The sequence below is a fragment of the Mus musculus genome, chromosome 2 (genome assembly GCF_000001635.26).
Source record: "Mus musculus strain C57BL/6J chromosome 2, GRCm38.p6 C57BL/6J".
Classification (NCBI taxonomy): Eukaryota; Metazoa; Chordata; class Mammalia; order Rodentia; family Muridae; genus Mus; species Mus musculus.
In genome coordinates this window covers 23,235,949-23,260,967 of record NC_000068.7, presented here as the reverse complement: position 1 = coordinate 23,260,967, position 25,019 = coordinate 23,235,949, and the positions used below count along the sequence as shown (strand labels likewise).

At 39.5% G+C, this 25,019-nt stretch overlaps 1 protein-coding gene across 5 annotated transcripts in view; it reads right to left on the bottom strand.

The window, feature by feature from the left end:
* Potegl (POTE ankyrin domain family, member G like) overlaps positions 1-25,019 on the bottom strand; it is a 62,382-nt gene that overhangs the window by 6,162 nt on the left and 31,201 nt on the right. For 2 of the 5 annotated variants that reach the window (XM_017319257.2, NM_027635.1), the window contains exons 7-9: positions 20,014-20,044; positions 15,843-15,891; positions 3,965-4,037 (exon numbers count right to left, since the gene is read on the bottom strand). In XM_017319257.2, coding sequence (XP_017174746.1) covers positions 3,965-4,037; positions 15,843-15,891; positions 20,014-20,044 — 153 coding nt within the window. Of the gene's footprint in view, positions 1-3,964; positions 4,038-15,101; positions 15,515-15,842; positions 15,892-20,013; positions 20,045-21,143; positions 23,282-25,019 lie in introns of those variants that run through there. The other 3 variants (XR_003953719.1, XM_011239180.3, XM_006498328.4) reach the window with 3 other exon arrangements.

The following is a 25,019-nucleotide window of genomic DNA, read 5'->3' as shown; positions in this document are numbered from 1 at the left end:
GGAGAGACCTATTCTTCCTAGAGTATTATCATTCCCATGGGATAAAAGATGTATAAAAAAAGACTTCAAGTCTCTGAATAAAGAAATTGAACAAGATCTCAAAATATGGAAAGATCTCCCATGCTCATGGATTGGCAGGATTAATATAGTAAATATGTCCATCTTTCTGAAAGCAATCTACAGAATCAACAATTCCCATCAAAATTCCAATTCAATTCTTCACAAAGTTATAAAGAGCAATTTGCAAATTCATCTGGAATAACAAAAAACCAGGATAGCAAAAACTATCCCAACAATAAAAGAACTTCTGGTAGAAATCACCATCCCTGACCTCAAGCTGTACTACAGAACAATTGTGATAAAAAACTACATGGTACTGGTACAGTGACAGGAAGGTAGATCAATGGAATAGAATTGAAGACCCAGAAATGAACCCACACACCTATGGTCACTTGATCGTTGAAAAGGGAGCTAAAACCATCCAGTGGGGGGGGGGGGGTTAACAAATGGTGCTGGCTCAACTAGCAGTTAGCATGTAGAAGAATATGAATTGATCCATTCTCATCCCCTTGTACAAAGCTCAAGTCCAAGTGGATCAAGGACTTCTACATAAACCAGATACACTGAAACTAATAGAAGAGAAAGGGGGAAAGAGCCTCGAAGATATGGGCACAGGGGAAAAATTCCTGAACCGAACAGCAATGGCTTGTGCTGTAAGATCGAGAATCGACAAATGGGACCTCATAAAATTACAAAGCTTCTGTAAGGCAGAGGACCCTGTCAATAGGACAAAACAGCAACCAGCAGATTGGGAAAGGATCTTTACCAATCCTCCATCCAATAGAGGGCTAATATCCAATATATACAAAGAACTCAAGAAGTTAGACTCCAGAGAAACAAATAACCCTATTTTTAAAATGGGGTACAGAGATAAACAAAAAATTCTCCACTGAGGAATATTGAACTGCTGAAAAGGACCTAAAAAAAAAAAAAAAAAAAAAAAAAAAAAAAAAAAAAAACAATGTTCAGCATCCTTAATCATCAGGGAAATGCAAATCAAAGCAACCCTGAGATTCCACCTCACACCAGTCAGAATGACTAAGATCAAAATTTCAGGTGACAGCAGATGCTGGCAAGAATGTGGTGAAAGAGGCACACTCCTCCATTGCTGGTGGGATTGCAAGTTGATACAGCCACTCTGGAAATCAGTTTGGTGGATTCCTCAGAAAATTGGACATAGTACTACCGGAATATCCAGCAATACCATGCTCCAACATGTAATAAGAACACATGCTCCACTATGTTCATAGCAGCCTTATTTATAATAGCCAGAATTTGGAAAGAACCCACAAGTCTCTCAACAGAGGAATGGATACAGAAGATGTGGTACACATTTACACAATGCAGTACTACTCAGCTATTCAAAACAATAAATTTATGAAGTTCTTAGGCAAATGGATGGAACTAGAAAATATCATCTTGAATGAGGTAACCCAATCACAAAAGAACACACATGGTATGCATTCACTGATAATTGGATATTAGCCCAGAAGCTCAGAATATCCAAGCTACAATTCACAAACCACATGAAACTCAATAAGAAGGAAGACCAAAGTGTGTATACTTCTATCATTATTAGAAGGAAGAACTAAATACCCATGGGAGGAGTTGCAAAGACAGAGTGTGGAGCAGCCACTGAAGCAATGACCATCCAGAGACTGCCTCACCTGGGGATCCATCTCATATACAATCACCAAACACAGACATTTTTGTGGATGCCAACAAGTGCTTGCTGACAGCAGCCTGTTATAGCTGTCTCTGGAGAGGCTCCACTAGTGCCTGACAAATACAGAAGTGGATTCTCACAGCCTACCATTGGACTGAGCACAAGGTCCCCAATGAAGGAGCTATTGAAAGGACCCAAGGAGCTGAAGGGGTTAGCAGCCCCATAGGAGGAATTAACCAGTACCTCCAGAGCTCACAAGGACTAAATCATCAACCAAAGTGCCATGATGGGACTCATGGTTCCAGCTGCATATGTAGCAGAGGATGTTCTAGTTGGTCATCAATGGGAGGAGAGGCCCTTGGTCCTGTGAAGGCTCTATGCCCCAGTGTAGGGAAACCCCAGAACCAGAACGAAGGTGTGCGTGGGATGGTGAGCAGGGGGGCGGGTGAAAGGAATAGGAGGTTTCAGAGGGGAAACCAGGAAAGGGGACAACATTTGAAATGTAAATAAAGTTAATATCTAATTTTTAAAACATCATCTAACAAAACCTACAGGACCATGCATGAGAAATCTGCTTTAGGGTTTCTGGGCAGGGTAATCCAAGAGATCCCCAACTAACATAAGCTATTGTTTCCCTTGATTTCCTCCAAGATTTTGAAGGTAAGTCACTTCAGCTAGAAATAACACATACTTTGGATGTAGGTCTTTGGGTCATCAAGTTGGGTCTGACCCATAAGCCTCTTCCATGAAGAATAGCTCTGACAGCAACAGAGGGTACAACACCAGCTGGCAAGGAAAAAATGCAATCACTAGTCCTACCAGCTGGGACTAGCATGGCAGGATGTCCCCAAAGGTGAAATAGTGGTACTTATATTTTGGAGCTAACCAACATCTATCTAATTGGATTTAAGGTCTGCTCAATGGGAGGGAAAGCATGCCTGGTACTGTGAACCTGGCTAGCCACTCATGACTGGTGAAGTCATGGGACCTACAGGAAAACCCACTACTGCCACTTTCCTAACAGTATAAGTCCTAACTGTGTCTTGGGTGGGAGGTAAGCGCGTGATAAGACACTATGAATGCAACTTAAGAGGAGAAGGCTTATTACAGCTCTCAGGTCATAGTCCATCATTGAAGGAAGCTAGGGCAGGAACTCAAGGCAGGAACCTAAAGGCAGGAACTGAAGCAGAGGCCATACAGGAATGCTGCTTCCTGCTTTGCTTCCTATGGCTTTCTCAGCCTGCCCTCTTAAACCATTCAAAACCTGCCTAAGGGTAGTATCAAACACAATGGGTTGGGGCCTCCCACATCAGTCAGTAATGAAGAAATGTCCCACAGGCTTGGCTATACACTGGTCTTATGAAGCTTTTCCTCAACTGAGGTATCCACCTCTCTGATTATACCAAGCTGACAAAAATTAACCAAGCCCAAACAGCATTCTAAATGTTTAGTCATACAGTCAGTTAAGTATGGTTCCAGCCCCTCATCAAAGAAACTTTTTGCAGCTATTGGAGACCATCGATCCACAATTGACCAAAACACAGAGAACACCTGCCAGTGGGGTGGCCAGACCCAACTAATATACATACAGTACCTAAGACTCAGAAACATCATGGAAAAGGATGTGGAGACTTGTAAGTCAGAGGACCAGGACATGTGCACCCATAGAAACTTGACAATATAGTTGTCTAAATGAGACATGAACAAAGCAAAAGCTGCTGACACGCCAATGTGGATGGACAAAACCTCACAAAGCCCCACCCTAGATGAAGAACCACCAGCAACTAATGGCTGATGAGAGAGAATCAGTCTTCCCCAGAGATTAGCCCATAATCCATTATCTAGTAGCAAGTGGTCATCCCTTAAAACATATACGTATGTGTAACACTGAATGGGCTGAGCAGGTTGCATTAATATATATTTGTGTATGTGTGAATGCATGCATGTGTATAATAATAATTAAAGAAAAAGCATAAAGATGAGAGGGAGGAGGAAGGAGCAGAGACAGTAGAGGAGATGGAAAGGAAAAGGGGAGGATGAATATTATAAATATGAAAAGAAAATATCTACAATTTAAAAATATTTTCTCATGGTTGTATATAACTTACTTTGTAGTATGGATGTTGGCAGTGCCACCTGCATCTTTTACATAAAATCTAATAAGTCGTAAAGATGATGGGAATAGTTTGTCTTCAATATTCTACACAACTTATTTTCAGAGTTTGTTTCTGAATTTACCTGGTCTGCGGGTTTGTGTCTTCTCCACGCTTGCTTCATTGGTTGTAAAAGGGTCTTGCATTTCAATCACTTTCTGGATATATTTTGAAATAAGATATTTTATAATGTTGTATAATTAATAACTAATACTCAGTAATACAAAATTAAAATTATAACTTATTACCCTCCAGTGTGGACATTTCTTACCCCTTGCTAAAAAGCAAAAGGTAATATGACAACTCAAATAATAAAACCAAGAAAAATTAGGAAAAAAACGGAGTTCTCATAGGTAACTTTCAAATTAATCACTTAAGTTCATGGCCCTCTGACAGAGGGTTAGTATATAGAATATATAAAGTATTAAAAATATATACAAAACTAAGCATCAAGGAAAAAAACTCGATCATATAATCAGAGGTGAGGAGGACACAACATCTGCCCCAACACTGGGGAGTAACTATGACCAGTGATACCCAGGCACCCAGGAACTCTGCCTGACCAGTGGCACAGGTTCCTTTTGGTCTGGGCCAGTGCCCTGAACAGACCTTGGGGGATGTATTAGTCAGGGTTTCTATTCCTGGACAAAACATCATGACCAAGAAGCAAATTGGGGAGGAAAGGGTTTATTCAGCTTACACCTCCACATTGCTGTTCATCACCAAAGTAAGTCAGGACTGGAATTCAAGCAGGTCAGGAAGCAGGAGCTGATGCAGAGGCCATGGAGGGATATTTTTTACTTGCTTGCCTCCCCTGGCTTGCTCAGCCTGCTCTCTTATAGAACCAAGACTACCAGCCCAGAGATGGTCCCACCCACAAGGGGCCTTTCCCCCTTGATCGCTAATTGAGAAAATGCCTTACAGCTGGATCTCATGGAGGCATTTCCCCAACTGAAGCTCCTTTCTCTGTGATAACTCCAGCCTGTGTCAAGTTGACACAAAACTAGCCAGTACTGGGGAGAACTCCATAGTCTGTCCCACAAAACCCAGAGGGAGCTCCACTCCCAGGCTAACACTCCCGGGATGACAGGATCAGAGGTGCCCTGAGCAGAACTTGGGTGCTAATTCCACAGCCAGTCCCTCAACACCCAGAAGAAGCTCCACTCCCAGGCACTCTAATATACCCAGGATCAATGAATCACAGAAGCTTGGTCACACCAGGATTTCAGGGACCCAGATGCAGCTTGACTCCCAGGAGCTCTGAAACACCCAGGATCTCAGGATCACAGAATCCTAGAATCACAAGATGACAGAGACAGCTGAACTTTGAGGAGTTCTGACGCAGTCAAGATCACAGGAATGACAGGCTCCAGTCAGACATAGCAAGGGCAGGAAGAACTAGAGATAATCCGATGGTATGAGGCAATCATAAGAACATAAGCAACAGCACCATAACAAGACTTGGATACACCATCACACCAGAAAAGCAAGATTCAAATCTAAAATCACTTCTCATGATGATGGACTTTAAGAAGGACATAAATAACTCCCTTAAAGAAATACAGGAAAGCATAGGTAAACAGCTAGAAGTACTTAAAGACAAAACACAAAAATCCCTTAAAGAATTACAGGAAAACACAATCAAACAGGGGAAGGAGATGAACAAAACCATGAAGATCTAAAAATGAAAATAGAAACAATAAAGAAATCACAAACAGACAACCCTGGAGTGAGAAAACCTAGGAATGAGATCAGGAGACATAGATGCAAGCATCACCAATAGAATACAAGACATAAAAGAGAGAATCTCAGGTGCAGAAGATACCATAGAAAACATTGACACAAGAGTCAAAGAAATGCAAAAGACAAAAAGCTCCTAACTCAAAACATCCAGAAAATCCAGGACACAATGAGAAGACCAAACCTAAGGATAATAGGTATAGAAGAGAGCAAAGATTCCCAATTTAAAGGGCCAATAAATATCTTCAACAAAATTATAGAAGAAAACTTCCCAAACCTAAAGAAAGAGATGCCCATGAACATACAAGAAGCCTACAGAGTACCAAATAGATTGGAACAGAAAAGAAATTCCTAGAGCTAGTCTCCCAGGTCTGCTGATAGAGGCTAACAGAATCATGGGAGTAACAAGCTCCAACCAGAGACAACTATAACAACTAACTCCAGAGATTACCAGATGGTGAAAAGCAAACGTAAGATTCTTACTAACAGAAACCAAGACCACCCATCATCATCAGAACCCAGCACTCCCACCTCAGCCAGTCCTGGATACCCAACACACCCAAAAAGCTAGACCCGAATTTAAAAGCATATCTCATGATGATGGTAGAAGACATCAAGAAGGACTTTAATAACTCACTTAAAGAAATACAAGAAAACACTGCTAAAGAGGTAGAAGTCCTTAAAGAAAAACAGGAAAACACATCCAAACAGGTAGAAGTCCTTAAAGAAAAACAGGACAACACAAGCAAACAGGTGATGTAATTGAACAAAACCATACAAGACCTAAAAAGGGAAGGAGACACAATAAAGAAAACCCAAAGGGAGACAACAATGGAGATAGAAACCCTAGGAAAGAAATCTGGAACCATAGATGCGAGCATCAGGAACAGAATACAAGAGATGGAGGAGAGAATCTCAGGTGCAGAAGATTCCATAGAGAAAATGGGCACACAATCAAAGAAAATGCACAACGCAAAAAGATCCTAACTCAAAACATCCAGAAAATCCAGGACACAATGAGAAGACCAAACCTACAGATAATAGTAGATGACAATGAAGATTTTCAACTTAAAGGGCCAGTAAATATCTTCAACAAAATTATAGAAGAAAACTTCCCTAACCTAAAGAAAGAGACCCCCATGAACATACAAGAAGCCTACAGAACTCCAAATAGACTGGACCAGAAAAGAAATTCCCCCCCAATGAATAATAATCACAACAACAAATGCACTAAATAAAGATAGAATATTAGAGGCAGTAAGGGAAAAAGGTCAAGTAACATATCAAGGCAGGCCTATTAGAATTACACCAGACTTTTCACCAGAGACTATGAAAGCCAGAAGATCCTGGACAGATGGTACACAGACACTAAGAGAACAAAAATGCCAATGCAGGCTACTATACCCAGCCAAACTTTCAATTACCATAGATGGAAAACCAAAGTATTCCATGACAAAACCAAATTCATACAATATCTTTCCATGAATCCAGCCCTTCAAGGGATAATAACAGAAAGAAAAAAAAAAAAAAAAAAAAAACAAGGACGAAAACTACGCCCTAGAGAAAGCAAGAAAGTAATCCTTCAACAAACCTAAAAGAAGACAGCCACAAAAACAGAATCCCAACTCTAACAACAAAAATAATAGGAAGCAACAACTACTTTTACTTAATATCAATGGACTCAATTCCCCAATAAAAAGACATAGACTAACAGAATGGCTACACAAAGAGGATCCAACATTTTACTGCTTACAGGAAACCCATCTCAGGGAAAAAGACAGACACTACCTCAGAGTGAAAGGCTGGAAAACAATTTTCCAAGAAAATGCTCTGCAGAAACAAGCTAGAGTAGCCATTCTAATACCGAATAAAAACTACTTCCAACCCAAAGTTATCAAAAAAGACAAGGAGGGGCACTTCATACTAATCAAAGGTAAAATATTCCAAGAGGAACTCTCAATTCTGAATATCTATGCCCCAAATGCAAGGGCAGCCACATTCATTAAAGAAACTTTTTTAAAGCTCAAAGCACACATTGCACCCCACACAATAATAGTGGGAGACTTCAACACCACACTTTCATCAATGAACAGATCCTAGAAATAGAAACTAAACAGGGACACAGTGAAACTAACAGAAGTTATGAAACAAATGGATTTAACAGATATCTACAGACATTTTATCCTAAAACAAAAGAATATACCTTCTTCTCAGCACCTCATGGTACCTTGTCCAAAATTGACCATATAATTGGTCAAAAAACAGGCTTCAACAGATACAAAATTATTGAAATTGTCCCATGCATCTTATCAGATCATCATTGACTAAGGCTGATCTTCAATAACAACATAAATAATAGAAAGTCAACATTCACGTGGAAACTGAACAACACTCTCCTCAATGATACCTTGGTCCAGGAAGGAATAAAGAAAGAAATTAAAGACTTTTTAGAGTTTAATGAAAATGAAGCCACAACATACCCAAACTTATGGGACACAATGAAAGCATTTTTAAGAGGAAAACTCATAGGTCTGAGTGCCTCCAAAAAGAAACTAGAGAGAGCTCACAATAGCAGCTTGACAACACACCTAAATGCTCTAGAACAAAAGGAAACAAATTCACCAAAGAGGAGTAGACTGCAGGAAATAATCAATCTCAGGGGTAAAAATCAACCAAGTGGAAACAAGAACTATTCAAAGAATGAACCAAACTAGGAGCTGGTTCTTTGAGAAAATCAACAAGATAGATAAACCCTTCGCCAGATTTACTAGAGGGTACAAGGACAACATCCTATTTAACAAAATAAGAAATGAAAAGGGAGACATAACAATAGATCCTGAAGAAATCCAAAACACCATCACATTTTTCTACAAAAGGCTATGCTCAACAAAACTGGAAAACCTGGATGAAATGGACAAATTTCTAGACAGATAGCAGGTACCAAAGTTAAATCAGGATCAGATTAATGACCCTAAAGAGTCCTATATCCCCTAAAGAAACAGAAGCAGTCATTAATAGTCTCCCAACCAAAAAAAAAAAAAAAAAAAAAAAAGCCCAGGACCAGATGGATTTAGTGCAGAGTTCTATCAGACCTTCAAAGAAGATCTAATTCCAACTTCTCAAACTATTCCACAAAATAGAAACAGAAGGTACTCTACACAATTCAATCTATGAAGCCACAATTACTCTGATCCCTAAACCACATAAAGACCCAACAAAGATAGAGAACTTCAGACCAATTTCCCTTATGAATATCGATGCAAAAATATTCAATGAAATTCTCACTAACCGAATTTAAGAACACATCAAAACAATCATCCATCTTGATCAAGTAGGTTTCATTCCAAGGATGAAGGAATGGTTTAATATATGGAAATCCATCAACGTAATCCACTATATAAACAAACTAAAAGACAAAAACCACATGATCATCTCGTTAGATGCTGAGAAAGCATTTGACAAAATCCAACACCCATTCATGATAAAAGTCTTGGAAAGATCAGGAATTCAAGGCCCATACCTAAACATGATTAAAGCAATATACAGCAAACCAGTAGCCAACATCAAACTAAATGGTGAGAAGCTGGAAGCAATCCCACTAAAATCAGGGACTAGACTAGGCTGCCCACTTTCTCCCTACCTATTCAATATAGTACTTGAAGTTCTAACCAGAGCAATTCGACAACCAAAGGACATCAAGGGGATACAAATTGGAAAGGAAGAAGTCAAAATATCACTATTTGCAGATGATATGATAGTATATATAAGTGACCCCCAAAATTCCACCAGAGAACTCCTAAACCTGATAAACAACTTCAGTGAAGTAGCTGGATATAAAATTAACTCAAACAAGTCAATGGCCTTTCTCTACACAAAGGATAAACAGGCTGAGAAAGAAATTAGGGAAACAACACCCTTCTCAATAGTTACAAATAATATAAAATACCTTGGCGTGACTCTAAGTAAGGAAGTAAAACATCTGTATGATAGGAACTTCAAGTCTCTGATGAAAGAAATCAAAGAAGATCTCAGAAGATGGAAATTTCTCCCATGCTCGTGGATTGGCAGGATCAATATAGTAAAAATGGCTATCTTGCCAAAAACAATCTACAGATTCAATGCAATCCCCATCAAAATTCCAACTCAATTCTTCCACGAATTAGAAAGGGCAATCGGCAGATTCATCTGGAATAACAAAAAAACTAGGATAGCAAAAACTCTTCTCAAGGATAAAAGAACCTCTGGTGGTATCACCATGCCTGACCTAAAGCTGTATTACTGAGCAATTGTGATAAAAAAAAAAACTGCATAGTACTGGTAAAGTAGGAGACAAGTAAACCAATGGAATAGAATTGAAGACTCAGACATGAACCCACATACCTATGGTCACTTGACCTTTGACAAGGGAGCTAAAACCATCCAGTGGAAAAAAGACAGCATTTTCTACAAATGGTGCTGGCACAACTGGCGGTTATCATGTAGAAGAATGCAATGCGATCCATTCCTATCACCCTGCACTAAGGTCAAATCTAAGTGGATCAAGGAACTCCACATACAACCAGAGACAGTGAAATTTATAGAGGAGAAAGTGGGGGAATGCCTCGAAGATATGGGCATAGGGGGAAAAAATTCCTGAATAGAACAGCAATGGCTTGTGCTGTAAGATCGAGAATCAACAAATGGGACCTCATAAAATTGCAAAGCTTCTGCAAGGCAAAAGACACTGTTAATAAGACAAAAAGGCCACCAACAGATTGGGAAAGGATCTTTACCAATCCTAAATCAGATAGGGGACTAATATCCAATATATATAAAGAACTCAAGGAGGTGGACTCCAGAAAATCAAATAACTCCATTAAAAAATGGGGTGCAGAGCGTAACAAAGAATTCTCACCTGAGGAATACCGAATGGCTGAGAATCACCTGAAAAAATGTTCAGCATCCTTAATCATCAGGGAAATGCAACTCAAAACAACCCTGAGATTCTACCTCACACCAGTCAGAATGGCTAAGATCAAAAATTCAGGTGACAGCAGATGCTGGCAAGGATGTGGAGAAAGAGGAACACTCTTCCATTGTTGATGGGATTGCAAGCTTGTACAACCACTCTGTAAATCAGTCTGGCGGGTTCTCAGAAAATTGGACATAGTACTACCGGAGGATCCCACAATACCTCTCCTGGGCATATATCCAGAAGATGATCCAACTGGTAAGAAGGACACATGCTCCACTATGTTCATAGCAGCCTTATTTATAATAGCCAGAAGCTGTAAAGAACCCAGATGCCCCTCAACAGAGGAATGGATACAAAAAATGTGGTACATTTACACAATGGAGTACTACTCAGCTATTAAAAAGAATGAATTTATGAAATTCCTAGGCAAATAGATGGACCTGGAGGGCATCATCCTGAGTGAGGTAACCCAATCACAAAAGAACTCACATGATATGTACTCACTGATAAGTGGATATTAGCCCTGATACTTAGAATACCCAAGATATAAGATAAAATTTGTGAAACACATGAAACTCAAGAAGATAGAAAACCAAACGTGTGGACACTTTGCCCCTTCTTAGAATTGGGAACAAAACACCCATGGAAGGAGTTACAGAGACAGCGTATGGAGCTGAACCAAAAGGATGGACCATCTAGAGACTGCCATATCCAGGGATCCATCCCATAATCAGCTTCCAAACGCTGACACCATTGCATACACTAGCAAGATTTTGCTGAAAGGACCCTGATATAGCTGTCTCTTGTGAGATTATGCCAGGGCTTAGCAAACACAGAAGTGGATGCTCACAGTCAGCTATTGGGTGGATCACAGGGCCCCCAATGGAGGAGCTAGAGAAAGTACCCAAGGAGCTAAAGGGATCAGCAACCCTATAGGTGGAACAACAATATGAACTAACCAGTACCCCCCGGAGCTCGTGTCTCTAGCTGCATATGTATCAGAAGATGGCCTAGTAGGCCATCAGTGGAAAGAGAGTCCCATTGGTCTTGCAAACTTTATATGCCTCAGTACAGGGGAATGCCAGGGTCAAGAAGTGGGAGCAGATGGGGTGGGGAGGATATGGGGGACTTGAAATATAAATGAAGAAAATACCTAATAAAAAAATACTCTCACACTATGTCAGATGATATCATATAAGTGCTTTTGAATATATTTCTTAACAATTTATTTTTAATATTCCATGCTCTTTTAGTATGCTTAATTCCCAAAGAATATTTTATATGTTTTGACACATTTTAGTATTCAACATTAGATATAGGATCCTTAGTTATGGATAGTATTAAATGTTCATTAATTATATTTTTAGGGTATGTAAGGATATGAATATAAAAGTTGAACAAATTTTTATGTATCATTTGAGTCTCAAAACACTCAATGCTATTAATATGTTTGATGTATAAAATGCATTTAAATAAATAAAAACATTAAGAAAAATGGGAAAAACTCAAAAACCAACACATAAATCTAAACAAAATGTTCTCAAATGATGAAATAAAAATGGCTATAAAATATTTTAAATATACAATATGCTTAGCTATCAGGGAAATGCAAATGAAAGCTACTTTATGATTTTATCTTACCACAGTCAGAACTTCTAAAATCCAAAAAACAAATGATGACACATGCTGGTGTGGAGGTGGCAAAGAGAACCACAGCTTCACTGCTGATATACTGGTGCCACCACTATAAAAAACACTATGGCAGTTCTTCAAAGAGCTAGAAAGAGATCTACAACATTATGAAGCTGTATGACTCTTGAGCATAGATCTAAAGGTTTCTATTCTACTATAGAGATGCTAGCTTATACATGTTTATTGGTGCTCTATTTACAATAGTCAGGAAATAGAAATACCCAAGATGTCTATCAACTAATGAGTGGATAATGAGAATTTGGTACGCTTAAACAATAAGATATTGTTTAACTGTTTTGAAAAAAAAATGTGAAATCCACGGGAAAATGAATGGAGCTGGAAACAGTCATTCTGTGTGAGGTAACCCAGATCTAGAAAGACAAATACTGCATGTTTTCTCTCATGTGTTAATGCTAACACTGGCTCTTCAGATATATTCCATTTGTAGTATTCATTGATGTCAGAAAGTTAGTTAGGAAGTATGAATGTGGGAGGACCTCAGGGGAGTGGAGATAGAACACAGTGGAATAAAATGTTAAAGGAAATAATGGAGCAAGCAGGACTAAATTAGTGTGGGAAAAGGCAGAATGGCAAGGGATTATGTTGGTAGGGTAAGTAAAAATTTGAGAAAGTCATGAAAACCTACTATAGAAGACTCCTAAAATATATACAATGTAAAATGTTAAATGAAGTTACGCGACAATAGGCCAACAATACCCTCCCAGATACCACAAGCTAGCTAATAAAAAATCTCAGTGATAGAAATAGGTTACTCCTTTTTGAGTTGTTGGCCAATGTGGTGCCACAGACCTCAAATACTACAGGCTATAGCCAATACTCATGGTTTCCCTCTATTACTTAGTGGTAAAACTGTATTGATGAAGACACCAAATACTCTGGTGATAGAATGTAAAGAAATCAGCTGGTATTCACCTGGATGCTACATTCCTACTACCTAACTTTCATAGTGCATAAGTTACCAGAGGAAAAAATAATCACCAATCTTACCCAGACGTGAACACTACAACATAAACAACCTGGCAAGACATGCCCTTTGGTGTAATAGTGGCATAAAAATTATAGAAGGAATCAATCATGGGATGATTGAATTGGCCCACCACTGGTTAAAACCCCTACCTGGTACCAATATTTGGCCAAGAACCTGTGACTAAATTGGTCACAGAGAATCATCTAATACTCTTTTTCTGCTAAATTGGTAGAGTATTAAACTAATGGCTAAAGATTTATTATTACACACATAGATTAATGCATGTCTTAGTTAGGGTTTCCATTGCTGTAAACACTTATAAAGGACAATATTTAATTGGGGCTGGCTTACAGTTTCAGAGGTTAAGTCCACTGTAATCATGGCAAGAAGAATGGCAGTATCCAGGCTGACATGGTGCTGGTGAAGGAATTGGAAGTTCTACATCTAGATCCAAAGGCAGCCAGGAGGAGACTGGCCTCTGCAGGCAGCCAGGAGGAAGCTCTCTCTTCTGCACTGGGCAGAGCTTAAGCATTAGGAGCCCTTAAAGCTGGCCTACACAGTGACACACTTCCTCCAACAAGGCCGTACTTATTCCAACAAGGCCACACCTCCTAACAGTGTCACTTCTGTGGGCCAAGCATAATTCTACCCACCAAAGTGCATCTCTTGGTGCTCACCAAAAAAGCTTCTTTTGCTGTAGATAGTAATTAATACAGAGACCTACAGCTGGCCAAGGTCCAGAGAATACAAGATGGCAGAATCATCAGGCCTAACCAGGACTTCTATATCATAGGTTTCCCCCCTCAGTCTCGGGGATCTCTGTGGAGGAAGTGGCAGAAAGATTGTAAGAGCAACAAGTGATGGATGATTACAAGGAAACTGTTTTTCACACACAGCAGAGCAGTTGAACATATGTACTTACAGTAGTTGAAACAGCATACATAAGCCGGAACAACCTCAAGCCACAAAATGTCCCAGCATGTTGAGGGAAGTCAGTAAAAAGTCCTATCCACAGCTAAGGAGCTATAGGCAACTGATAAGTTCTGAGAGCAGAAGTAAAGTCCAGGCTGGGAAACCATGCTCCAGTAAAAGGCCACATCGCAGAGCATATGGGCAGCATCAACTGTACTTGATGAGGTTTTTCTTTACGTTTGTTTGTTTGTTTGTTTGTTTGTTTGTTTTTAGAGGACCTGAAGTTGGATAGTTAGTAACGTGGAGATGGATCTGAGATGAATTAGGTGAGCAGGTAGAAATGATCAAATACATTATTCAAGATTCTCAAAGAACTAATAAAATGAGGGAAGAAAGACTTTCTAAAGAGAATTCAACATTTACCTTCCACTTGTTTATTTAGTATATATTTACTTTTATGATCTTCAACCTCAAGTAAATCGTCAGCACATGTCTATGGAAGAGTCTCAGAGAGATTTCTGATAAAATTGATATCAATAAAGTTTCCATAAGATATCTCAACTTCGTATTTTGAATGTAATTAAACTTCAAGAAGAGAATGTGCTAAAATTAGAATATTACAATGCATAACCTCATATACATTCTCTAGATAAAGCTTAATGTTTAATCTTCATGTGACTGAATATTAAACACAGAAGCGGAGAAAAAACACTGATAGATAAATGCTCATGTACACATTTCAACAAAGGAGCTAGCTTTACAAGTTATACTACTGAATTTCCTACCAAAACTAAGATAGATTTTTAAACCAACATTTATATTAGTGCTTACATCTTTTTGTTTTGTATTTTCAAGACAGTTTCTCTATGTAGCCCTGGCTGTCTTCAAACTTACTCTGCTGACCAGACTATCCTCAAACTCAGAGATCTTCCTGTCTCTTTCTCCCAAGTTCTGGGATTAAAGGTGTGCACCACCATGCCAGTCATCATGAATATCTTAACTTAGTATAATAAGTCATGAAAATCTCAAAGACTTCTATTGTAATGACATCAATTTCATATGAAGAAGGCGGGGTCAAGAAGGACATCAATGTATGTTACATTGGGTCCAATGAGAATATTTTGGAATTAGTGTCATACAGGTGAACAGGGTTTTCATAAATTGTTTTTGTAAGAAAAATATTGATAACATATGGGCAACAGAAACTGGACTCTATAGGTTTAAAAACCAAGGCATAAGAATAGGGGAAGGGGAATGGAGGATGGGAATAGTTGAACAGGTAAAACGCACCTGCTGTCAAGCATGACAATCTGAGTTTGATCCATGGGCCTCCTTTTAATGCCTAAGGTCTACAAGATGGAAGGAGAGAACTGAATCTAGCAAGTTATCTTCTGCCCTCCTCATGAGAGCACACACACATACACACAATCAATCAACATAAATCAATAAATTTAATTTTTAAGATTAAAAAAGACAAATGATTGGGTAGAGAAGTAGGTGTAGATCTGAGCAGAGTTTAAGGTGGGGGATAAATATGATTAAAATTCATTGTATGAAATTCTCTAAAAATTAATTAAATGAGAAAGAGAGTAATGGTTATTAAATCCTAAGTAAGAAATGAGTATTAAATCCTAAGTTCAGCAATGAGTATGTTTCCCCAGGACCAACATTACGAACCTCATTTGCCGTAGGTGAGGTCACTTCAGCATCAGCTTTGTTGATAAGCCTTCAGAGCAAAAGGTACAGCAATGTGTTTAAGTATGAATCTTTAAAGGTTTTAAGAGATCAGCTTATTATACGTCTTTACTTTGTTACTATAATTTGGCTTATGTGTTTAAACCATCTTTAGTTAACCATTCCTGCTTCCACCTATCCTGACTTAATAACTGCTCAATGGTGTATTACTTATAGTTTCATATTGTAACAATATTTTGGCAGCACCTTGGAAATACTTTGCATTTAAAACGGCCTACTATGGAGGAAATGAGCTAAAATTCCTATCAATGGTTCACAGAGATGAAACAAACCTGACAGCATAAAACACATTACAGTGATGAGCTCTTCCCTCTCCATTCTCCAATCCTGGATCAGACACCAAGCTTTATTATTCAAGGGTGGTACATTTTTTTCTTCATTATAGAATGCACATTGAAAAGAACCCATTGCAAGGCTGAGGAGATGGCTCATTTGGGGGGGGGGGTCTTTCTTTTTTTTGTTTTTTTGAGACAGGGTTTCTCTGTGTAGCCCTGGTTGTCCTGGAACTCACTCTGTAGACCAGTCTGGCCTCGAACTCAGAAATCTGGCTGCCTCTGCCTCCCGAGTTCTGGGATTAAAGGCATGCGCCACCACGCCCGGCTGATGGCTTGGTTGTTAAGAGCACTTACTGCTCTTTTGAGGGGCCCAAATTTTGTTCTTAGCACTCATGCCAGGTGGCTCACAAGGACATGAGATTTCAGCTCTTCAAAGGTCTTCTGCCATCCACCAGACCTGCTCAAACATGTACAAACACACACACATATACATAACCTTTAAAAACAATTTAAATCCATTACTTCTCTTTGCCTGAAGAGAATAGTAGAGGGATTCTTCTGAGACATTTTAAAACGTTGAGAGATAAATCTGTAAATTCTAAGAATATGTTTCCAGTTAATTCTGAAAATGTTTCTCACAGAAAGGTTGAAGCATTGAAAATTATAGTACTAGAACACAGAAGATATAAAAGGGAAGGGAATACCTGGAGCCAAAGGTTTAAGTAGGGGAGAGGGGGATGAGGGGAGAACGGGCAATACACTAAGTATGTTCAAAAGCCATATAGAAGCACACCCTTTGACTAGCTTCGTATATATACATATATATGTGTATGTATGTATGTATGTATGTATATACATATATATATTAAAGATTTTTTATTAGTTTTGTTTATGTGTAGGTATGAATAACTTTGTGTTGGCATGTACACATGTGTATAGATGCCAGCAGAGGTCAAAAGAGAAAAACAGATTCTCTAGAAATGGAGTTACAGACAGCTGTGAGCCATCTCACATAGATGTCAAGTATCAAACTCTGGTCCTCTGGAAGAGCAGTATATGATCTTAACTACTGATCCATCCCTCCAGCATATAACTGTGTGTGTGAGAGAGAGGGGGGGAAGGTAGGAAGAGGGAGAAGGAGAAGGAGAGGGAGAGGGAGAGGGAGAGGGAGAGGGAGAGGGAGTGGGAGAGAGAGAGGGAGGGAGGGAGGGAGGGAGAGAGAGAGAGAGAGAGAGAGAGAGAGAGAGAGGGAGAGAGAGAACCAAAATCCCAACTCTGTGTGTATAATTCTTCCCCTGGAGTTGTTGTTCAAAGGAATCCCAGAGACACCCCAACAAAACAATAAAGCTGTTGCTATTAATCTCAGTTTGCCCACCAGAGCTGGATGTAAGACTCCATTGCTGAAGACACCACATAATGTAGTCACTAGGAACACCACATACTGTGATCACAGGGAATGAAGAAATCAAACTGGTACTTACTAGGAGGCTTCCTTCTTCCTGACTAGCTCTCATAGGACTATTCAGGCAGTAAGGTAAGAAAAGTAAAAGTCGTACCCAGCTGTGAACACTATGGGCAACAATAATTAACAGCCAGGCAAGAGGATATGGCTGTGCATAAAATAATGCTACAAATGCTGTGAGTAAATAAACAGCTTTCTGATTTATTGAAGCTCCTCACAGGAAGAAATGTATGTATAAATTCAGCAAATGATTCATTGCTGGGAAGCTCATAGGCCCTAGAGGAGAACCCACTACTATTAGTTTGTTTAGAGTGCAAAAGTATCAGGCTTCCTTGTAAATATTTGTCTCTAGACCCATAGAAAAGTGCAGTTCTTGGTTTCCCTCAGAAAAGTGTCTTTTTACAAAAGACCAGTGGTTGATATAGAGACTCACACATGGTCCAACTGCAGAGAGTATGTGTCTGTGGAGTGCTCAGGCTTAAATGAGACATCTTAGACACAATCCCTACCCCAAAGGCTCAGGGCATAAGGAACAAGAGGGCACAGAAAGACTACAAACGCCAGAGATTAGTGAGGACTACAACCAACAGTGTTTGGTGGACATGAGGCCATTGAACTCATGAACTCACAGCAGCTGGATGCTAACTGTTAAGCTCAAGAGTCTTTTGCCAACCAATTATAAACCTTGACCATAAATGTACATAAGAAGAACAGCAGTGAGTTGGAAAAGAAGTTCCATTGAGGGGTCACCTGGTCAGTGTACATAAGGGACTCTAATCCACTCTCTATAAAATGAGGTCAAGTAAATAATGCAGCATCCCTAGTGTCTATAGAGACATTCTCCAGTGTCTTGGGAAATATTTACAATTTTCAGTGGGAATTTTATCAATTCCCAGTACTAAGCAAACAAAAGAAAAAAAAATTGTCAGAATTACCTTGAACCCCTATGTTCACATGCCTATATATAGAACCATTCAAGGTCTCATGTCTATAATTTTATGTTATCTTTATTGGACTTATCATAAAACCAGGATCCTGATATCTGCTCTAAATTCCTGTTCCTTTGAATTAAATCCAATATCGTTCCTTTCCAAATTTGCCTTGCCCCATTTATTCCATCATTAACCTCTGCCTTTTCAATCATTTGCTAATTTCATCTTCTTACAATGGGATGGCTAGACTTACTGATCCATTCTATTATAAAATACTCACCCATAAACTGATAAATGAGATAACTGGCCTTAGAATTAATTAATATGAGTTTCATGTTTACTATGCCCAGAGATACTACTTCAGTATCTGCAAGTCTAAAATTCTCCATCACAACTGCCACTTGTTCTGTGATATAAACTCAGGTTAATGAGCTAGAGGCCAGTTTGTTAGCTTCCAAAGATTACTTAAAATCTTGAAATCCTTGTGCTTTTTCCCCTCTATGAGCATGAAAAGGTGTCCTGAACCAAAGTAAAAATAAGCTAGGCAGTGGTAGTGCACACCCTTAATCACAGCTCTCAAGAGGCAGAAGGAGGTGGATCTCTGTGAGTTTGAGGCCACCCTTGTCCTCACACTGAGTTCTAGGACATCTAGGGCTATGCAGAGAAGCCCTGTCTCAAAAACAAACAAAAGAGTATGAAATCAGGAAAAAAAGTGCAGTTGTAGAAAAAGGAAAAGAAGAAAAGGAAGACTATTTTCCTAGTCTGGGACAAATGTTTGCAACAAAGGCCAACTAAGGAATTAGTGTGTCAAGTTTAAATCTCCATCTATATGCACATTGCACATGCAGTCACTCTGCACTTTCAGAAAAGTGCACTTCCCACAGTATTTCTCCATATTACTATGTACCACATGTGATTTCATACCACCTTTAAGTGAGATCTGCCCAAAACACCTTTGGTGCAATAAAAGATATTTTTAAAAATATTTTTAAAGCATTAAGATACATTCGTGGATTATAGATGTGTTTCTTAGGCAATTTCTAAAGTATATTTAACATAAAATCATAATTGATTTTCTGAACTGACTTTATATGTATCTACTTCTTGTCTATGACAAGAAACAAGATAATTCATTATAGGATGAGGTAGTCTGACATTTACATCATGGGCTGAATACTTGTTAATCATAACTTCATAGAACAGTTAATCAGACTCTGAATGGTGGTTGCTTTAATTAGTAAAAAAAAAAAAATCAGAAGAGCACAGGTCCTTTTGCACACGTGTTACAACAACTATAATAAAGAACATGTTTTAAACATACAACATGGAATTAAGGGCAAAGTACAGCAACACAAAGTTTCCTTTCATCCCATTCAATAATCAGTTGATTATATTACGTTCTTTCTTAAATTCACAAGTCCTACCTGATTGAAGAGTTTTCAGAACTCTGAAATGCTAACAAAGAAAAGATACAAGTTACCTTGTGTAGATAAAATAATACTGTTAAGTATTAAAAGTGCAGTATTGAGTGTGAGAACATTCTACTGTCAATATGAATTATATTACTTATGAGCAAGTGATGTCTTAAAGGTTATTTCTCCTTATCACTATTGTATACAAGAAAATGGAATATGTCAAAATGTAATGCTTTCCAGTAGATTGCCATGTATCACAACCACAATGCCAGCTGAGCACAAAAGACTGACAGAGCATGGTGCCATTAGTAGAATTAGTTTCTTCCATAAACTGGCAGTGTCATACAAACAGCTTAATTTTCTAAACTAATTACATAAGGAATAACTCTAAGAAGAAATTAATTCTCTTTTGTCTTGACACAACTTAATCTCTTTAGAAATTCACCCAAACTATTTAGTTGAAGGTAAAATGCTCTTATCACAAGAAAGCCTACCGCCTGGTCATTACACTGTGCGGTAGAACAAAACACAGGACAAGGGCTCATCTGGGGTGGTTTAAATAAAAATAAGATGCCCCCCACAGGCCCAGATGGAGATGTGTCTTGTTGGAGCAGGTATGGTTGCTGGAAGAAGTGTGTCACTGTGGTAATGGGCTTCTACCTGTTTAGCAGTGTTCTCCTGTATTTCTTTAAGTGAGTTATTAATGCCCTTCTTAAAATCTTCTACCACCATCATGAGATATGATTTTAAATCCAAGTCTTGCTTTTCGGGTGTGTTGGGGTATCTAGGACTCGCTGTGATGAGTGTACTGGGTTCTGATGATGCCGAGTGGTCTTGGTTTCTGTTAGTAAGAGTCTTACCTTTGCCTTTCACCATCTGGTAATCGCTGATGTTAGATGTTGTAGCTGTCTCTGGCTGGAGCTTGGTCCTCCTATGATTCTGTTAGCCTCTGTCAGCACTCCTGGGAGTCCATCTCTCTCCTGAGTCCCAGTGGTCAGAGCACTCTCTGCAGGCAAGCTCTCCTCTTGCAGGGAAGGTGTCCTCTGATCTACCTCCTGAGTCCTGGGGTCAGAGCCCTACCTGTAGGCCTACTCTCCTCTGGCAAGGAAGGTGCCCAGGGGTCTGGGTCTCAGCTCTGCCTCCTGGCTGAGGATGAAGACTCAAAGGGACCCTGTCCATGAAGCTCTGTTGCTTCTGTAGCCCACGTGCTCTCCAGTGATCACGAGGTTCTGGGTGTGCTAGGGGTCCTGTGGCATGGAGAGTCCTCTGGGGCCCTTGATGCCTTCGGCTGGGTTCACTCGGAAGATGGTGGGGCTTGCCCTGACCAGAACAGATCCCAGCCTCTGATCGGGCAGGGTTTCTTTGTCCCTGTTCCTGCTGGCACAAGACCCTCTTTGGAGCTGATGTTGTGTTCCACTCACCCGTGATCCTGAGGTGATCCTGAGGTCCTGCGGTGTGGAGTCCTCTGGGGTTCTTGGCAGCCTCTGCTGGGTTCAGGCAGAAGATCTTTCCTACATTTCTTTAAGGGAGATATTAATGTCCTTCTCAAAATCCTCTACCATCATCATGAGATATGATTTTAAATCAAAATCTTGCCTTTCCAGTGCGTTGGGTATCCAGGACTCACTGTGGTGGGAGTACTGGGTTCTGATGATGCTAAGTAGTCTTGGTTTCTGTTAGTAAGATTCTTGCATTTGACTTTTGTCATCTGGTAAGCTCTGGTGTTAGATGTTCTTGCTGTCTCTGGCTAGAGCTTGTTCCTCCTGGGAGTCTGTACGCCTGTGTTAGCACTCCTGGGAGACCAGCTCTCTTCCAGCAAGACCGGTGCACAGAGGTCTGCAGAACAGCCCCACCTCCTGGGTGCAGATGTAGTCCCAGAGGACCCTGCCCCAGCTGCTCTGCTGCTTCTGAGGCCTGTGCCATCCTGAGTAGGCCTGCCTTAGAGTCACCAGAGAGAAAATGGCAATCTCCCCTGATTCCTGGGATCAGAGCACTCCCTGGAGTCAAGCTCTCCCCATGCAGGGAAGGTGCACCTCATTAATTTCTATTCTCATGTTTGTTGTGTATTGTTATCTGGGTTTTTTTGGGGGGTGGGGGTTATTTTCCACTCAAAGAGGGTGTCTGTACGCAGGTGAGATCAGGTGAAATCTTATTAGTCAGATAAGGCTGGAGTCTATGATTGGGCAGTGAAACAGAAGGCAGAGCAGAAAAGTTTTAGACAGGACACAGAGAGAGGGAGAGGGGGAGGGGGAGAGGGAGGGAGAGGAGGAGGGGGAGGGGACAGGGACAGGGAGAGATGGGAGAGGGAGATAGGAGAGGGAGAGATGGGAGAGGGAGAGGGAGATGGGGGAGACAAAATGGTACCTGAAGGAGAGGATGATGAGCCAGAACCATATGGTCCTAGGAGCCATAAGTAACTAGGGATTTCGCAGATGAGTGAGTAATGTAGAGCAATATACATGTGCAGCTTGTGTCCATATCAGTTGAGTTTTGAGTTCTTTGTGTGGGCATTTTGGGAGTTGAGGATTTACTGTTATAAATCTGGCTGGTAAATGACAAGCCTCTGGAGTTTTCATTTTACAGGGCTAGGGGATTGGCTAGGCATAGGGAGAAGATGGATGACTCGAGAAGTGCAAGCAGTTCTGCAGCAGCTAATTGTGGGAACCCTGACAGACCATTTTTGGACTCTACTAGACCTCAGTTTGGTTTCTTTTGGGTTTTCCAAATTCTAGACTTGTACCATTAAGTTGTTTATTTGTACTCTTTCTGATTTTTGACTGCAGGCACTCACAGCTATGAATTTCCCTTGTAGTACTGCTTTCAATGTGTCCCAGAGGGTTGGTTGTATTGTGCTTTCATTTTCATTTAGTTCAAGGTATTTTTTAAATTTGTCTTGATTTTTTACTTGATATGCTCATCATTCAGTGGTGAGTGTTTAATCTCCATGAGTTTCATTTGTTTTATTTCTATATTCTCATGGCTATGTGCATTTCTCTCTTGAGTCTGAAGTATTGTTTCCAGTTTCAGTATTAAGTTGATTTGGTGAGCATGAAATATTTTAGCCTGTTTGTATCATGGGAAATTTCTCATTCTCCTTCAACTGTGGTAGATAGTTTGGCTGGGTTCAGTAATCTATGTTGGCATCCATGGTCTTTCAGATCTTGGTGTGCAACTACTGCTGAAGACTCTTCTAGCTATTAAAGTTTCAACTAAGAAATCAGCTGTTATTCTGGTGGGTTTTCCATTCTATTCTATCTAAAACTCAGCCAACATTATCCTAAATGGGGAAAAGAAAAAAAAAAAAAAAAAAAAAGCTTGAATCAGGATTACTTTGGCTATTTGGGCCTTTTGTGGTACAAAATGGATGTTAGGGTTTTTTTTTTTTTTTTCTAGGAAGACATGAGATGGGAATTATATTGGATTCGCATCAAATCTGCAAATTGCTTTAAGTTGAATGGTAAATTTCACAATACTAATTCTATCAAACCATCAGCATGAAATGGCTTTCCATTTTTTAGTTTCTTCCTCAAACTCCTTCTTCAAAGATTTAAAGTTTTCATTAGAAAGGTGTTTTACTTTCTTACTTGAGGTTCTTCCTCGACAGTTCAGGTTTTGGAGGCTGTTGTGAATAGCAGTGTTTCCATGCTTCTTTCTCAGAGTGTTTTGCTGCTCGCATATAGAGAAGCTACTGATCTTTGTAAGTTGATTTTTGTAGCCTGCCACTTTGCTAAAATTGTTGATCACTTCTAGACATTTTCTGGTGGAATTTTGGGGATCTCTTATGTATAATAGAATGTCATCTTCACATAGGAACAACTTAACTTCTTTTCCTATGCATTTGCCTTTAATTTCTTTTTCTTCTTTTACTATATTTACTAGTTCTTCAAGCACCATATTGAAAACATGTGGGGATAATGGACACCCCTGTCTCATTCCTGATTGTAATGGAATTGTTTTGAGTAGCTGGTGGGTTTCAGCACTTACCTAGAGTGGGACTCTGGACTCAATCCCCTGGCAAAAATTAATGATGTTTTAATGAAATATACACTTAGTCAGCCTAGTATTTCTGTGTATTATCATAAGAGTTAGTCACATAAAGTGGAGATGTTTAGAAATCACAGACTTGATCCTATGCAGGTCCCACTCCTACCTGAAGAGTTATTGACATTTATGGCTTCTTTTGGAGGAAGAGTCAGTTTTCCTCAAGGATGTTAGCTCTGAGAAGCTACCCATCTCTAGTAGATGGTACCACACCCATGCATGTATAGCAGCACTACATGGACTCGTTGGATATTGAAAGACGGAAAGGGCACACATGAAACTGGAAAGGGAAAATTATGGATGTTACAGGTGGGGAATTGGAGTGAAAAAATAGGAATGTGTTTGATAAAATATAGTATATTCATGTGCAACTATTAGAAAAATTATACAAAACCACAGAAATAGTAAATGAGTATTATAGTATAGATTGGATAGTTTGAAAACAGAGAAAGTCAAGTTTTTTTTACTAACAACACAGGAACAAAAACAACATGCTTTAACATTATTCATGTTTAGTGACACATATTACTAAGTAAATAATATTCAACTATGTGATACAATATATTCTTTTTTTTGCTCTTATATTTATTTATTTATTTGTTTGTTTATTTTTGGTTTTTTTTTCTAGAAGTGCCCAGGTGGGCTTAAGGCTGCCAGACACAGGCACATCTACAGCAACACAGCAACAAGGGCTGCTTTCTATTCCATCTAGGAGGATCAGGAGAAGGGAGGGAGGCAGGAAGAGAGATGAGGAAAATCTACCTCCCCCAGATCCCACCCACCACAAGGAGACCTATGTGCCAAGCATAATGGAAGTGTGTGCTCCCAACAACTGGCTCCACACTGGCTAATATTCTGCTGGTTTTCCTCAGACATCTATTTTGGAAAAGCTTTAAAAAAAACACAGGAGATTTTGAAATAATTCAATCCTGGCAGAAATTAAAACTAGAAGCAAAATCATCATTCACTAAATT